Source organism: Planococcus citri, chromosome 4 (genome assembly GCF_950023065.1).
Source record: "Planococcus citri chromosome 4, ihPlaCitr1.1, whole genome shotgun sequence".
NCBI classification, from domain to species: domain Eukaryota; kingdom Metazoa; phylum Arthropoda; class Insecta; order Hemiptera; family Pseudococcidae; genus Planococcus; species Planococcus citri.
In genome coordinates this window covers 35,946,878-35,965,075 of record NC_088680.1, presented here as the reverse complement: position 1 = coordinate 35,965,075, position 18,198 = coordinate 35,946,878, and the positions used below count along the sequence as shown (strand labels likewise).

The window sequence follows — 18,198 nt, the reverse complement described above, 5'->3', positions numbered from 1 at the left end:
TAACGTTGCATCGCACATTGATAACTAATTACAAGTACGTGTAGATGTACTTAGGACGGTAGTTAGTTAGGTTCTCGGTCGCTAAATTTATACATGTACAATAATATACTTATTATATGTACGCGTACGTCAGTAATAAATAGTGTCGTAGATATACAATATTCGCGTATCTCTAAAGTTCGGCACTTCAATTAGACAGTCCGCGCACTCGGCGTGTACAAGTATTTAGCATGTATAGCATATAGCCCACGATACGATATGATACCGAAACCGATACAGTGTACATGTAAGGACACTTTGCGTCAAATTTAAACGTAATCGCGCTTTTTGTTCGCACCAGCGAGCGTCGCGTTCACAAAGAGCGACCAGCATAGACAAAAAGCACAGGTACCTAGACCTACTACCTAGTGCCTCTACCTTTTAATTACCTACGAGTACAATGGTACATAGAAGTCGCCTAGGTACGTAATCTGTACCTCGACCTACGATTGTAATTTTTGAAAGCTATTAATTTTCAATCTGATCCACCATTCAACCACATAGAGCGACCTGCGATCGCGGTTGCGGTTACTGTCATCGTTGTCGCGTCTCAAGTGAGTTCGCTCGCGCCACAACAAAGTGTCGCGAGCCATGACATGACGTGGCACTTTGCATTGTCTTTACCAAATGTCAATTGTGTTCGCGTGTCCGCGTATCAGCTGGCTAAATTAGACATAGGCGTCGTTGGGCGCCTGTAACGTTTTATTTACGTATCAATTATCAATATCAACAATCACATCAGTATAATGGTTTCTTGAAGACTCTTTCTAATCGTAATATAAGTCCAACAGGCAAATACACGACACAGTACACAGTTACACACCCAGTCGAAAAATCAAGCTAGAAAAGCAATTGCGCGGACGTTTTTGCCGGCAGCAAAGAGCATAGCCGGGTACAATAGGTGATTTGGCTCTATCCTCGGATTTCGATATTTGTAAACAGCTGCTGAAAGCTGTGTGGTGGTTAATAACCTCCGAGATGACATTTTTAGATCGCCATCTTACCCCCCAACTCTTCCGAAAGGAGTGAAATTGTAATTTCAATTGAAAATTTCCATCTTTGACAGCAACCAATGGAATTTTTTCCAACATGTAAGGATGTTGGAGACTCATTTTCACCAAAGCCTTCAATCAAAGCTGATAAACGCTTTGCTACTCGAAAAATGGAGCTAACAAGAGAACCTCTTAAGGTGCCCGCCTCCGATTTGAACGGGACCGCGATTTTTTGAAAGAGCATGGTCTAAAACCCCCAAAACCAAATTTTCAGCTGCCCGACTTCATATCTCGATTTTTAGGGAACGTTTGAAAATTCAAAATTGATTGTTTTTGGTGATTTATTCTTTTTTCAAAAAAGTACGTACATGATCACTAAAAATGATCAAAATAAGTCCCAAAACTGATATTAATTCCCCACATCCAAATTTCGCCATTTCCAGCCATTCTGGATCCTCCAGCGCGATTTTTCAATTTCTCCAGAATTTTTAATTTGCTCCAGAAGGCGCGGATATGAACTTGAGCAGCTAAAAATCGAGCTGTGTGTTAGGCTCGACCTGTTTATCGGATTTATCTATATTTGAGCCGATTCTGGAGGGGACAACTCGAAAATGGTTTTTTGACCAGCTTCTTTACAAAATAAAAATATCCAAAAATCAAAAATTTCCAGTTTGCGAGAAAATTTTCGAAACTTGCGTGAATCGCAATATTTCATCATGAACTAACCCCACGAGGGCGAATTTCGCCATTTCCTGCCATTCTGGAGCCTTCAGCGCGATTTTTTAATTTACCCAGAATTTTTAATTTGCTCCATAGAAGACGTGAATATGAAGTTGGGCAGCTGAAAATCGAGTTGTGTGTTACACTCGATCTGTTTAACGAATTTATCCACATTTGAGCCGATTGTGGAGGGGACACCATAAGAGTGGTTCTTTGACCAGCTTTTTTTCAAAATAAAAATATCCAAAAAACAAAAATTTCTAGTTTGCGAGAAAATTTTCGAAATTTGTGCGAATTGCTGTATTTTGTCATTAATTAACCCCACAAGAGCGAATTTCGTCATTTCGAGCTTTTCTGGAGCCTTCCATTAACTTTTGGATATTTTTATTATGAAAAAAGCTGGTAAAAAAACCACTTTTGAGGTGTCCCCTCCAGAATTGGCTCAAATGTGGATTAACTCGTTAAACAAGTCGAGCCTAACACACAACTCGATTTTTAGCTTCCCAAGTTCATATCCGCGCCTTCTGGAGCAAATTAAAAATTCTGGAGAAATTGAAAAATCGCGCTGGAGGCTCCAGAATGGCTGGAAATGGCGAAATTTGGATGTGGGGAATTAATATCAGTTTTGGTACTTACTTTGATCCTTTTTAGTGATCATGTACGCACTTTTTTGAAAAAAGCATAAATCACCAAAAACAGTCAATTTTGAATTTTCAAACGTTCCCTAAAAATCGAGATATGAAGTCGGGCAGCTGAAAATTTGGTTTTGGGGGTTTTAGACCATGCTCTTTCAAGAGGTTCCCTTGTAAGCTTTTCCCTGATTTCCACGAGAACTAAGCAATCTACGACAAAAATGAAGAGAACTAAAGTTGTAGCGTATGTTTGCACTGTCTGTTTGAAACACTTCGGTTTTCTCTTGGAGGCGTAGGTACAGGTAGTTCTTGAGATACACGTTAATTTTTTCTATTGAAAAATTGTACAAGAAAATGTCTTTTTTCAGCCGAATTTTAATAGCCTATGTTTTTTTTAGATTTTATCCAATTTTGAAGATTGTTTTAACTTAAAGTTGAGATAGCCATGGAAAGACCTGGACAAATTGAGGTCGAAGCTGAAAAAAAAGTCAACCAAAACACAAGATTTTAGCCTAATGAAGCACACACTCAGTAGGTGTAAGATCTTCAAAGTAGCAAACAGAATTTTTTCACCACAGTATCAAATGAGACGCTCCCTATACCATCAATCTAAATTAAAACCAACCCCACCCTTTCCAGTCACCGCCTGACCAAAATTCATGTCTAGACTAAAATAAATTAGAAACAAAAATTGAAATTTTGGTTTTCTTCTTTTACTAATTTTCACCAAAGTACTTATTTTGTTATAACTTGAAAAACGCACTCATCACAGGATGGTAAAACAATCCAAGAGTATTTTTGAATTATTGAAAAATACAAAAGTATTTATGATTTATGTAGGTGTACTCGTAGGTTGCATTGCCGGGGGGGGGGGGGTGTTGGAAGAGTTTGATCAAAATTCAGCGGAGGCCATCATTCTAAGTCGATAGTCGTTCAGGAAAAATTCTGGCTCCGAAGGTACCCCTGGAGGGGAGATATGAGTCCTCAAAGAAGAGCCATTTTTGAAAAAATCGTGACTTTTTCGCTCTGGCCCTACCAACTTCTTTAGGGAAAAATGACTCAGTCCCAAAAGATTACGTATTTCAGATTCTACATCGACTAGGTTACTGAACGTTTGGAAATTTACAAATCGCTTATTTCTGGGTAAATCCGTGTTTTGAAAATTTTTATTGCTTGAATATTTCTCATTAATTATGCTAAAACATGGAAAGATATAGATAATTTCTGAAACTGCGGAAATATTTTGAAACGCAGTGATGCTCATTTTCTAATGATTATTGCCAAATTTTAAAAATTCGGGAACTTTTTGGCTAATTTTCTCGATTTTTTTGAATTGGCAAAAATGACCAAAAAATTGGCACTGCTACGTTCCAAAATATTTCCCCAGTTTCAGAAATGATATCTTTCCATGTTTTGGCTTAACTAATGCGAAAAATTCAAGAAGTAAAAATTTTCAAAACACAAATTTATTTAAGTGCCCATAAATAAGCTTTACAAATTTCCTACCGCAATAACGTTTGTCGACGCAGAATCTCAAATAGGAGGCTACCTACCTACTTTTAGGTTCTACGGAGCGACTGATTTTTCGGTAAAGTTTTTTCCTCTAGAATATCTCGCATATGGAAAGATATCTTTTTTCTGAAACTGTGGAAACATTTTGAAGCGCAGTGATACCAATTTTCTAATGTCTATTGCCAAATTCAAAAAACCAAACAAAGCTACGTAAGTTTTTGGCTAATTTTCTCGATTTTTTGAAATTGGCAATAATGACTAAAAAATTGGCACCATTGAATTCCAAAATATTTCCCCAGTTTCAGAAATTATACCTTCTCATGTTTTGGCTTAATTAGCGTGGAAATTTTGAGATGAAAAAAAATTTTCAAAACCCGAATCATTTACCCAAAAATAAGCAATTTGAAAATTCTCAATCGCTAAGTAGACCCTTAAAAGCGGTCTTGGATTTCGGTGGTAATAGCTTAGGTCGACGCACAATCTCAAATAGGTACCTCAGTGACCTTCCAACTTAAGAAAATGAGTTGAAATTTCGCGGAAAATTAAAATATTTTTGAGAAAATGTTTTTTGAGCAATTTTAAAGTGTTTTAATTTTACTCCAAAATTGGATCACGATTTTTCGGAATTTTTCTAAAGTGGGTAACCTATGAAAATGGGTTAAAATTTCGCGAAAAATTCAAATATTTCGGAAAAAATCTTGTTGAGCAAATTTAAATAATTTTAAGCTCAAAATCGTGATCCAATTTTGAGCCCAAATTTCTTCAAAATTCTTAATAACTGAATTTCACGTGAAATTTCAATTCATTTTGACAGGTCGCATAATATGTACTTCTTCAAAAATTTCCCCAAATCATATCCAGGTTTTGAGCTTGAAATTTTTCAAACTTGCTCGAAAAATATTTTAACCGAACTATCGAACATTCTCATTAAATTTTAACACATTTCGATAGGTCGCAACGTCAGTTTCAAATAATCCTTCATCAGTTCAATTTTACTTGATTTTACTTGAAATTGGAGGGGGGAGGGAGACGCGACTTCATGCCTGCCATTTTCAAGCTTTGGTTCAGTTGGCGTGATATAAAAGGTTTACATTCGTATTGTTTGTTTAATTCAGAGGCCGACACTAGCGCTTTATGTGACCTAGGTTCGGTATAGGTATTTATCTAGGGCGGAAATTTGGCGGAAAATTAGTGGTATCGCAGTTTCAGATTCGCAGTCGCACTCACAGTTGAGGCTAACACCAGCACGTGGTTATGTATGCGCGAAATCCGCAAACAAGGTTATACCTACACTCGAAGTATGGAAAAATTTGGTTACGCGTACACAAACACGTACGCAGTACTCATAGTGTGAGTAGCAAGTACTTTGCACTGTGCATGTGTGCACCCTTGCCGTCGCCGACCACTTACTTAGGCGTAATACGAGTATGTACTCTACAAGTAAAAGAAGCCGTAATATTCCTTAAGTTTTGTGTCTAGTCCTAAGTATATTGTACATACTATATCATACTTATTTAGGATAATTTCTCTGTTTTAAGCTTTATCATCTGTAGATACGAGTATAAGTAGATGATTTACTTCAATTTCTGATAATTTTAGAAATACCTGTACGAATTATTTTAAGCAGTTGTTTCGATTTGAGCTTTATTATCTGCAAGTAGATAATATATTTTAGATACTAATTACTTCAAGCAGTTAAACTGATGATAAACCGATTAAAGTTAATTTGAATTGTGAAGATTATTTTAATTTTTTGAAATTAGTAAAAGAGTAAAACAAAGTCGTAGCTGTAGCCATCCGTCGTCGTGGTGTGCAGTGTGCACTGTGCACTGAGATGAGTCGAAAATGAAATCAAATTTTGCGAGTTCCAACACCGTAGAAAGGATAGTTTTGTACCCCAATTTGGTTTCAATTTTACGCAGAAAAAAAGGGTGAAAAAAATCTTTAAAATTCGTATCCATCAAAAACCATAAAATCGAATTCAGCACCTAAAATTCTGGTTAGCGTGCATTTTTGGGCTCATTTCGTTTTTTCCCAGTCAATTCCATAAGTTACGATTTTTCTTCAAGCGAGTACTTGTGATCGAATCAAAAAGAAACACATCATCGATATTATACAGTAGGCATAAAAATTCAACAGAAATATTACTGCTAGAGCAAACAAAATTTGAAAATCGTAATCATTAAGTTACGTCACCGCATCACGAATCATGATTTACGATTGATGAGTAATATTGGCGCGCACAAGCTGTGAAAATAGACGTTCATACGCGTGCAAAATATGAAAACCCCATTCCAAGTGGTAGATACATTGTAGCAAAGTATAGCACCAAGTATTCATTTTCAATTCTGTACTTCAGCGAAGATGTTCAAAAAATCAAAATTTACGTATCAAGCGTTCATACTGGTTATCTGCGAGATTTTAATCGTTGCAAATGGGGCACCTAGTTCTGCTGATAAACCAAAGTATGTACTCGTAATAATATTATCATCTTACAAGTTGAGTTACAGTTCATATAACAGTCTGTAGTAAAAGTTGCAAATTAGATGTTTACAGTGAAAAAAACATATTCTTAACTCAAGTTTATCATTTTTTTTCACACTGTACGCCAGGTGTAAAGAAAAACTCATAATCGACACGGATGCTGGATCTGATGATGCTGTAGCTATCTTGTTATTCCTAGAAGAGCAAAAGCAATTGAATCAATGCTCCTTTGAAATACTCGCGATTACCTGTTCTTATGGAAATATAGACGTAAAACAAGTAGAGACCAACGTGAGGAAAACATTGACAATAGCCAATCGACCTGACGTAAGATATCAGAGTAAATATCATTCAAGAGTGAGGTGAGACCTGGTTCGAAATTTTTGCATTTACGTATTCAATTGACCTCGCACCTTTCTAAAGAGAAGAAAATAAATCAATATTTGTTTTTTTTTCACAATTATCAGAAAATAATGAAAAATACCCTTAGGTTACGAGTTCAACTTTCTCAAGAGGAGAAAATTGTTCATTCTTAGTAGGTCTAGGTACTTAAGGAAATTGGGAAGAAATATTGTCCATCGCAGGCTCACAATTTGAGTTTTTCTCCACACCAAAATGTTGAACAAATTATCGATTCAAAAAGATGTCTTACTATCATTTTGCACGGACGAATGACAAAACTAAAAATTTGCACCTAATCAATTAGGCTACCACTAAATAAGCTTGCAGGTTGCAAATTTTGCCGATCTTGAAATCTGAAGGGGCAAACGCTACTTGAAATGGGAATTAAAAAATATTAATCCGAAATTGAAAGCTAAATTATCCCAGAATTTATTTCCATGAGAACTTTTACAATCCACCAACTGTAATCATAGGAATTTTGTCGAAATTAATTTTTTAATTCTTGGAGAATTTTAGAAAATGCAAGAAGCAGCTGACTCGGGGTTTTTCTCACAAGGGAAATATCTAAAATAACAGAAAATTTGCTATACTGGACAAAGCTTGTCCCCCCCCCCTCCCTCTCAATTGATTGAAAACGATTTCGAATCATTTTGAGCAGTTCTGAGGTCTCCAATAAGATCTTTGAAAGTTGAAATTTTTGCAAAATTTTACTCAATGAAGTTAAAATGTCAATGTTTACTAAATACCCTAATTTCAACATGCTGAGCCCGCCATACTTCGGAAATTTGAATGAAACTCGATCTAAAGTCGAGAGAGCTTTCAATTTAATTATGAATTTTTGGACTTGTGCTTGGACCATAAAAACTTACTCTATACGCAGCATCAAAATTGTATAAATAGAAAAAATTTTCATTTTCGAGTTACGCACTTACTAGGTTTGTGGGAAAAATTAATTTTCCAATTCTGATCGTTTTTATAAGGTATTTTTGTGATTTAACTTTTAAAATTTGGGAATTTTCTCAATTTTTATATTGAAATGAGATTCTTCATCCCAATTTTCTTCCAAATTCCAAAATATGAAATTTCAACCCAAAATTTTTAAACATTTGCTCTTCAAGAAAATTTACTATTAATCCAAAATGGAATTTTTCTCAAATTTGGAAACATTAAAATTTGGTTGTTTGTAAAAAATTTCCTAATAGTTATGTACATTACCATTTTTTTCTCGATCCCGAAATTTCAAAACAAAATTTCTCTAAAATCGAAAACTGCTACGTCATCTAATCCAGTTTCATTCCAATTTTATAGTGACATGAAAAGGAATAAAAGCGAAAATCTGCGAAGGTAAATTTTTCTTTTGTGAGTCTTAAAAAAATGAGGAGGGGAGAATTGAAAAATTTTTAAGGTGAATTCATACGAGTAGGTAGCTATGTACCTACTGTTTTCATGACTCTTTTTTGAAAATTTGGAATTTGCAAAATATAACTGTAGGCTCCAGAACAGCTTACATTAAAGTCGTTATGGAGTCTCCAGGCATTATTTTGCCACCTCCCATCGACTCAGCATGTTAAAATTAGGGTATAGAGTCAACTTTTCAACTTCTTTGAGTAAAATTGTATGGAAATTTCAACTGCTAAAGGCTCCAGAGCTGCTCAAAAGGGTTTAAAATAATTTATAATCGATTCGAGAAAGAGGGTTGAAAACTTGAGAAGTATGTACACATATACACCATAATTTCAAATTTCTAGGACAATGTGGTAAAATTTTGATTTTTTTCGCATTTTTGTCTCAAAGATTTTCAAAATTTTTTTCAAAAAAAGCCATAAGCATCCGAATGCTGGTGAGTGTTTTTGTGCGCTTTTTCGATTTATCTCTATCTGGTTCAAAAAATTATCTATCATCAGCGATACCTACTTTCCTTGATAGATTATCTTCAAGACCATCCAAATTTATCCCAAGATGGAAATTTCGAAACTTTATGAGACATAGGGCAAGGGTTGAGGTAGAGGAGCACGTACTCAAGTGTTGGTGATTACTTCCAATCTCGAACCAGGACTTATTTTTCTTGAATTATAATACAGTTGTTTAAAATAAGTACATATCACTCGTCTTCACTGTTCCATTAAACTTATCATTTTGATTATCTCCTCACGGCCACATGCCTAGATACCTATATATGCCGGTGCAAGCAGATCAATATTACGAAAAAAAGGCGTTCTTTCAAGCTTCGGATTCGGAGAAGATGGCTTCGGCGACTACAAGTTTGAAGATAAAATTCTCGGCGAAGTCGATCGTTCGAATCCCGCAAGTCTAGCATTGATAGAATTATCCAAAACACACGCAGGTGAAATCAATATCCTCATAGTTGGCCCGATGACCAACGTTGCTCTGGCTGCTTCAGCTGATGAGGGATTCATGGACCGAATTAAGCATGTGTATGTGATGGGATCGAGTATCGCAGGAGTAGGAAATATCGCACCCGGTATCGAGTTCAATTTCGAAGCTGATCCGGAGGCGAGCTATATTCTGCTAAATTCTACCACTAGCTCGAAATTGACGTTATTTCCATGGGAAACTGGAGTGAATTCTGGTTTCACTATAGTAAGATTTTGATACCTACCTACATTATGATCACATAACTAATACTTTATTTCAATATTATTGAAATTATTTATTACACTATAAATGAAATCATAATTTACTACGCAGGAATGGCGAAAAGACGCATTTAAAGGCCACGACTCAAAAGTAATACAATTCCTCGACGGGATCGAGTCAGTCGCTTTGAATCTACCGAGGTATACCCCAGTCGACGCTTTCATTGCTGCTGTTATGTTGAAGGGAGATAAACTTGTGAAGACATCTCTCGAAACTCATGTAGAAGTTGTAACGGATGGAGCCGCTCGAGGCGCAGTACTTGTTGATTATAATCAACAACTAAAATCTGAAATTAAAAATGCGAAAATCATAATGTCTATAGATATAGAAGAATATAAGAAGCTATTTTTATGCATATTTGCAGGCGTTTGCGACGGTCTTAAATAAAATTTTTGTAAAGCTTCCTTTCAAGTGGCAGTAAGCTGGCAATAGACAATTTCTACAAAAAAAAACGTAGAATTTTTTCAAACTCGATTTTATACAACTTTTGAACCTTTCAACTTGTAAAGTTCATACCGAGCATATTTCTTAAAAATTCTGATGATTATTCACTTTTTGATATGGAAAAATTCCATGGACAGTACATGTAACTTTTCTGTAGAAATTGTCTATTGCCAGCTTACTGTCTTTATAAAGGTAGCTTAATTTTTCATTGCATTTTTTTTCCTAGAAATATTTTTTGCCATCTGATAGAGAGATGAGCCGATGAGGGATTCCCAACTGACGGAAGTTCTCAGACATCTTACTGTAAAAACTGTTAAAATTATTCAAATTTTCACAAAAAAATCATCCTTGAAATAATTTAGGTATCTGCTTCAATATAGAAATAAAAAATTAATAAAACACGTCAGTCGTTTATGAACCGCATTATTTTTTTGTTTATGAAAAGTTTAAAAAAAAAAAAAAATATATAACCGTGACTGGAGTTATCAACAGCTCAACTCGATAGATGAAAAAATTTGCAGCGGAAAAGGATGTTTGTCATTACTTTGATTTTTAATCAAGAGTCCACTCTGTGACGTCGTCAGTCACTATCTAAAAAAATTAATTAAAACAAGTATTTACGTGATGGTAACTTTAAATATATATATATGAAAAATAAAGGGAAATATAACTACGATAATATTTTGGTGAATCAGAGACAAGAACGAGAGAGGATGGTCATTTAACTTCATCCAGTAGTCGTAAATATCATATCATTGTGCGCGTGGCAGTTAGGAAAATATTTTAAAAATCGAGTGTATAAATTTTCATAGAAATGAAATCTAATGTTGCATGGTGAGAACAGCTCAAAAACAGTGGTTTTTTCAAATTACTAGTTCACGGTAAGATACCTACTCGTATATATTACCTATGTACAATATGTACTTCATAGTTCATACCACCTCGAGGGATGTTACGTCACGATAGTGATGTACTTCTTAAATGAGATGAACAGAAGTAGGTATTACCCAACAGTACCTACCTACTTAAGTCACCAAAAAAACGATGGGATATTTTCAAAAGCAATGGCGAGAAAAAGTGACGATTTTTCGTTAAAATTTCGATTCAAATCATTGAGTTTCAACAGAAAATATGTTCAATTCTTGTGTTTTCAATGACGAATTTAAATTCAACTCCATCGTGCGTAGTCCAATCGGCAGCAAGGGTTCATTTTGGGCAGAAAAATTCTCAAAAAAACTCAAAAAATGTGTTGATGAAACTTTTGCAGTTTTTCTCGAATTGGTTTAATTACGTTTTTTTCGAAAATTCCAAAAATGAAGACCTAATTTTGAGGCTCAAAACTTTTCAGAAATGTTAAAAAAAACATTTCCCTCGAAATATTTGAGTCTGTTGTAAAATTTCAATCTTTTGATGGGTCACATGGCCCTTTCAGAAAAATCCTGGAACTCATGGCATAATTTTGGGGTCAAATTTCTCAGAAAACATTTTCGTCGAAATATTTGAATTTTGTCGAAAGTTTAACCCGTTATGAAAGATCGCATGACACTTTTTACAAAATTTCAAAAGTCATACCTAACCCAATTTTAGGCTCAAAATTCTCCCGAAGTGCTCAAACAACAGTTTCACTGAAATATTTGGAATTGTCACAAAATCTTGACCTGTTTTCATTGGTCACATTTCATCATTCAGAAACCTCAAAAATCATGACCCAATTTCGAGCCTAAAATTCTCCCGAAATATGCTCAAAAAATACTTATTGTCAACAATATACTTGGAATTCTCGTGAAATGTCGACCTGGTATCTTTATTCAAGGTCACGTGACATTTTTCAAAAACCTCAAAAATCCTGACCCAATTTTTGGACTTGAAATTCTTCAAAAATGCTAAAAGACATTCGCATTGAAGTAAGTATCTGAATGTCTCGCAAAATTTTGACCCACTTTGACAGATTACATGACACTTTTTCAAAAACCTCGAAAATTATTGCTCATTTTTGGGCTTAAAATTCTCTTGTAATGCTTAAAAAACATTTTCATCGAAATATTTTGGATTGAGACAAAATCATGACCTACCTACATTTTTTGATCTGTCACTTGACATTTTTCAAAAACCTAAAAAATCATGACCCAATTTTTGGGCTCCAAATTCTTCAAAAATGCTGAAAGATATTTGCGTCAGAATATTGGAATTCTTCTCAAAATTTTAACCTACTCAATAAGTTTCGTGACATTTTTTATAAATCTCTAAAATCATGACCCAATTTTTGAGCTTGAAATTTTTCAAAAATGCTCAAATTAGCATTTTCCACTCAACTTGAATTTTCCAAAATGAAACTTGAATTTTGGAAACTCAAGAAGGCAGGTAAGCCTACTCAAAAAATTGTTATACACATCAAACACCCAAGGAAAATTTTCCGAACATTAGAATAAAATTGTCGAATTCAGATGTAAAAAGTAGAACATTTCATTCAAGTTGATACGTGCATTGAAATTGACATTTTATCAAAACTTCATCAAAAGTACAAAAACCATTAGAAATGGTTATAACATAATGCAAAAAAATTTTAAAACGACAAAATGACTATTTTTTTAAAAATTGAATAAGAGTCCCAAAAAATTTTGCACAATGATTGCCCCTCCCCCCCTCAAAAAAAAGAAAATACCATGCAAATTGTAACAAATGCAGAAGAAACTGAAAAATTCACTTTCAAAAAACTGGAGAAATATTTTAAAAATTCATAAAATGACGTTATACCAAAATTTAAAAGATTAGGCTACACCGTTACGAAAATAATTGTAATAAAACCAAAAAGAATATGATTAAATTGATCAAGGCTTCGAAAAACCATTTTTTTAAAAATTGAAAAATGTCATTAAAATGTCACAAGGAATTGCAAAAAGTACTTTATACAAAAATTCATAAAATGTAACTGAAGTGGCACGGAAAAGTTATAAAATATTGCTCAAAAGGTCATAAAAATTCTCCACAAGTGTGAAGAAAACAGTAATAACTGTAACCAATGTCGAATTCTTCCCAGCATTTTTTCCAGAATGTGTAGGTAGGTAACATTTAATTTTCAACATTTCAAAGAGTCTTTCAAGTTCTAAAATTTTCAATATTTTTCCAGAATATTTTTGTTGTTTTTTTAATTTGTAGAAAAAATAATTCGAGAAAATTATCAGTCCAATATTTTAATTGCAGATTTTGATCCAATTCCAATTCAATCCGAGCTGATTCAGAAAATACCAACAAACCTTTCTCAGACATCCAGCACGAAAACACCCGCACCAAAAAATGTGCAACCCTGAAAATCCACACCCATCATCTGCATGTAGCACAGAACGCCCTAAATTGACTTTTTTCACATCACCTCTACCTCTGCAAGAAATAGCCTCATCTCAGACAGCCTTTCTTCTGTGGTGTTCCAAGCTCCGAAATCGTCCCGCAGGTGAAATACCAGACAAGAAATGGTTCCAGGCACAGAATTTTGTCGCCAATAACATGGTACAGGTGACATCATCGGTCGCGGAGCTTCTAGATCAATATATTCAATCAGTCGGTAATGATCTGAAAGAATGGGTCGAGTACCACAGCGATAGAATATTCTTCGATAGCCAGGCTCATAGTGTGATTTGGAAATGTTTCGATAGGTTGACATTCCAATACGACGGTTCTTTGGATTTCGTGGCCACTGCTAAGAAACTAGTGAACAGCAATCGATTGAATAGTGTTGAGAAGTACAGATTAGCTTGCTGTTATTGTCTGGAGGAGAAGATAAAACACATGTGGCCCGCGTTCTTTATCCATAAACAGAACAATGTTTCCAACCATACCATTAAACCTTTGATGAATTACTGGAACGAAGAGATGTTGTACAATTTACGAGGTAAAACTAAATGCAAACACGCGACAGCAGCCAAACGTATGATTTCATTTGTCTTCAAGTATCCTCGAAATTGGGCCGCTGTCGAGTATTTTTTCAAAAAGTTGAACGCCGATGAGCAAACCAACCACGTGATAGATTTAATCAATCACAGTATCTTGTACGCTATTCGATTACTGCCACAATTACAAGATGATCAGATCCAAACAACGATGAAGAAAAAAGGAGACCAGATTTGGTTTCGATTCTCTAGGGAATTTAAATACGTCGAATACGCCATTCAAACGTGGTATTATATTAGGCACTCGATCAGCGATTATATGTTTTTCAGCATGATAGAATTGACCATCGAGGAGCAACTCATCAAACCACGAACAAAGACGTGCAATACTTACGCAGTTCGCTTACTTTATGAGATCTGGATCAGTGCTCCTGATCCACTGAAAAACTTTGTAATCTCGAATCACGCCCAAAGCATCGTACAAGTTTTCTTCGAGCTTGATTACCAGGTACTCAAAATCATGAACCAAGATTGCAGATTCCTCTTGGCTATTCTACCAGAAACCAGTTTCGAGTTGAGGAATTCTTTATGGAAGCAGCATTCGTACAAGATGATTGCCAGTTTGCCACCCAAGTATTTGCCAAATTTACTCCAGCTGTGTATTGAGGGCGAAGATCCAATAGATAAATTCAAAGAAACAATTATATCGGATCCGGCATCATACAAGAGTATCAAACAACATTGCATTAATTGGATCAAAGAAGGATATTACGCTTACTTTGATGAATTCTCCAAGGTCATGTCTTGGGATGAGAAAACGTCGGCGAAACTTAAACAAGACACGTTGATACATTGCGATCATTTGGCGGAGTACATTTTTCAACTTCGTAATAAGGATAAATGGCATAAATTCCACGATTTCGTAGATGCCTCTTTTAAAGACCAAGATATGACTGTAAGTTTCAGAAAATGCCTAATGTATTCGTCTCCTTTACTTCACGATTTGCTTTGCGCCCTGAATCAAGGTCGGTTACAAGATGTCACCTACTTTCTCGATTTATTTTCATCCAGTCAAGATTTAATCGAACTGAAGCGAGATATAATTGAGAAATGTCGCTGTAGTTTGATCGAAGCGAGATTTTACAACTTTACAGCCACAGATTGGCAAAAGTTCTTGGAATGGTGTTCAAATTCCGAGGACGATATCAAAGAATTTCAATCATCGATACCTATGGACGATATTTTTGAAACATTTTTACAAAAATACATATCAAATGTTTTGAATAACGATGACACTGAAAAATCTGACGAATGCTGTTTTACCAGACTGAATAATTTTTTGTTGTGGTATTTTAAATCGTCCGACTTGGTCAAAGAGTATAAAATGATAAAGGCACGTAAATATGGAAGCATGAAATCGATCCAGGAAGCGTTCAAGACCGGAGAAAATCCTGCCATTGATGAGCTGATAAATTGGTTCTTCGATGGAGATAAGGAGCTAATTTACAGGTGGAATAATCCCATGTCCAAGAATATACCACCTTTTATGGCGAACGTGATGCGGTTGTTGAAAGAGAAGTGGGTTTTCTGCAGCGATGAAATGTGATTTCTGAAGTGATACGAAAAATTACAAAGGATGATGGACAGGTTAGTAAAAATATGTGCTTACTATAATCACTGACAATAAGAACATCTAAAAAAATAGGTACTTTTAGTAGCATTTTTTGATGATACTAGGGTGATACTGAAAACGTGTACAAGATTTCACTTCAGATGTACTCGTACATATTTTCCATTATCTATCTCTTTGTACTCTTGAATCCAATTGGCGAAAACACTCTAGAAATCGAATTTGGCTGGAATTTTTTCGACACAAAAAATTTACTTGGCTTTTAGTGAAAATGAGTCAAACGTGTCAAAAAACACGTACCTACTTACGTATTTTTGAAATTCGCAGTAGAACAATAGAGGGGAAGGGGTGATCTAAAACCCTTATTTCACAGGTTGGTAGCGGACACTCCATTTACTCCAAATTATATTTCACTTCAGATGGCGAATCGCATAATCCCTTCAATTGTGATTTTTAGCCATACTCAGTACAAAATTGGAGTGGGGAGGGAGCGCAAAAAAATTAGTACCTATCTAGACTCTTTGAAAAAATTCGTAGGAAACGATTCTATGTAAAATGATCTTTCGACATACCAAACTGGATTACGATTTTGTGAGAATTCCAATTAATATTTGTACAAAAATACTTTTTGAGCATTCATGTAGAATTTTAAGTCCAAAATTGGGTCATTATTTTCAGGATTTCTAATGCACTGGAATATCGCGAAAAATTCAAATATTTGACCAGAACGATTTTTGAGAATTTCTGATGATTTTTGATACGAAAATTGTGTCATGATTTTCGGGATTTTTGAACAAATGACGTACGTCGAATCAAAGTGGCTTCCAGTTTTGAGATGAATTCAAATATGTACTTCAACTCAGATGTTTTTAGAGCGTTCCTGATGAATTTTGAGCCCAAAATTAGGCCACAATTTTCGGAATTTTTGAAAAATATCATGCAGCCTAAAATGGGTTAAAATACATTATTACGAAAAATCCAAATTTTCAACGAAAATGTTTTTTAAAGTATTTCTAAACAATTTTGAGTGAGAAACTAGTCATGATATTCGAGGTATTCAAAAAAGCCCCACGTCATTCATAAAAGAGAGCTGAACTTTTTGAAAAAATCAAATACTTTTGTCAGTATATTTTTTCTGTGGTTTTGAGGAACTTTGCACTCAAAATTTCGACTGTTTTTATATTTATTTTCAAGTCGATTTGCTTTGAAGTATTCATGGATTTTCTCCCCATGAGACCATCCTGATGGGTTGCAGGGCACTTTTTAAAAATTTCCAATAAAAATGTTTAATTTTGGACTCAAAATTTTTCAGAATTGTCCCTCCCAAAAAAAATTCTAGTACATTTTGACAGATTGCATGCCACTTTTTCAAAAACTTCGAAAATTAAGACCCAGTTTAGGATAAAAATTCTTCAATAATGTTCGCAATTAACATTTTTGTCGAAATATTTCAATTTCTCTGAAAATTTCGACCCATTTAAATAGGTCACTTATCAAAAACTTCGAAAATCATAACTCAAAGGCTCAGAGTTCTTTGAAAAATCCTCAAGAAATCACTTTGGTCAAAGTACATAATTTGAAATTATCGAAAAATTTTAATCTAAATTGGTACGTCTTATGACATTTTCTTGAAAATTTCAAAAATCATGACTCATCGGGGCTCAGAATTCTTCACAAATGCTCAAAAAACATTTCCGTCCGAATATTTGAAACCCTCGTGAAATTTCAACTCATTTTCATATGGTCGCACAAACGCTTTAGAATAACATTAACAACTGCTCATTTTTATAGCAACGACATAATGGAATGATACAACAAAAAAATTTCTGAACTGAACACAACTGCTCTTTAAATTGCATTACATATTACCAAACATGTACATTTTTAACATACTTACCTTGGAATAATTTTTCGACTTTTTAAAGAGCTTTTTCTAAACTTTTTCAGAACTCGGATATGAAGCTGAAAACAATACCGATGAAGAACAGTTTGAATACCTAGGGAAATACATTTTTATCCAACATGGTGGTTACAACGTGTATCGTACGGATTTCCTGCACAGATGATTCTGAAAGGGATAGAGAATTTATCAGCTGATCATATGTACTTACATCTAATTTTATGGATCGCCACGACAGTGGTAACAACTACTGGCAGAATTTCTTTGAAAATTACATGGTGGAAAATACTCACATATGTAATTTATTCATGCATATCTATCTAAATTTTTTACTTTGAAATCTAAATTGTCATTTTCACGAAAAAGTATTTTAAGTGATCGTTATTTTTAAATAATTCAGTTCGTAATTTTAAATTTTTCATCATGGTACACTATCTACTCGTATTTATATTTGTATTCATTTTCTTAATTCCACCATGAATAAAACTTCTAAATTTTGTACATACGAGTATGTCATTTTATTACTTACTTTATATGGCTTCATATCACGCCACAAACAAAACATCCACCTTCATCTTTGGAGGAATGTGGGGGGGGGGTTCATCATTTCCTATTTTGACAATTTTCAATGAAAATACTCATTTCTCTCAACTTTGAGGGTCTGTGATTCCTAAACACTAATCCTTACCTTCAATGTTTTAGGGCCACCACAAAAAATATTCAAAGGAGTTTGGTCGAAACTTTCTTCGAGAATTTTCAAAAGTTGAAAGTGGAGTTTTCTCATATAAAGCTTGACTTTGATCGTGATAAAAAAGATCTTAAGACCCAATCAAAAAATCTGAAAAAACACAACAAAGATACTTTTATGAGTACCTATACCTATAACCATCGAGTATCGTTT

General features: G+C 34.5%; 2 protein-coding genes across 2 annotated transcripts; both read left to right on the top strand.

The window, feature by feature from the left end:
- The first annotated feature begins 6,049 nt into the window (after positions 1–6,049).
- Positions 6,050–10,301, top strand: LOC135844237 (nucleoside hydrolase-like). The gene is made up of 4 exons (XM_065362385.1): positions 6,050–6,360; positions 6,508–6,706; positions 8,948–9,382; positions 9,491–10,301. The coding sequence occupies exons 1-4, from the start codon at positions 6,260–6,262 to the stop codon at positions 9,824–9,826; spliced, it is 1,071 nt and encodes a 356-aa protein (XP_065218457.1). The 5' UTR covers positions 6,050–6,259; the 3' UTR covers positions 9,827–10,301.
- A 315-nt stretch (positions 10,302–10,616) lies between these two features.
- LOC135844249 (uncharacterized) lies at positions 10,617–17,766 on the top strand. The gene is made up of 3 exons (XM_065362396.1): positions 10,617–10,764; positions 13,085–15,414; positions 17,345–17,766. The coding sequence occupies exon 2, from the start codon at positions 13,178–13,180 to the stop codon at positions 15,371–15,373; it is 2,196 nt and encodes a 731-aa protein (XP_065218468.1). The 5' UTR covers positions 10,617–10,764; positions 13,085–13,177; the 3' UTR covers positions 15,374–15,414; positions 17,345–17,766.
- The last annotated feature ends 432 nt before the right edge of the window (positions 17,767–18,198 follow it).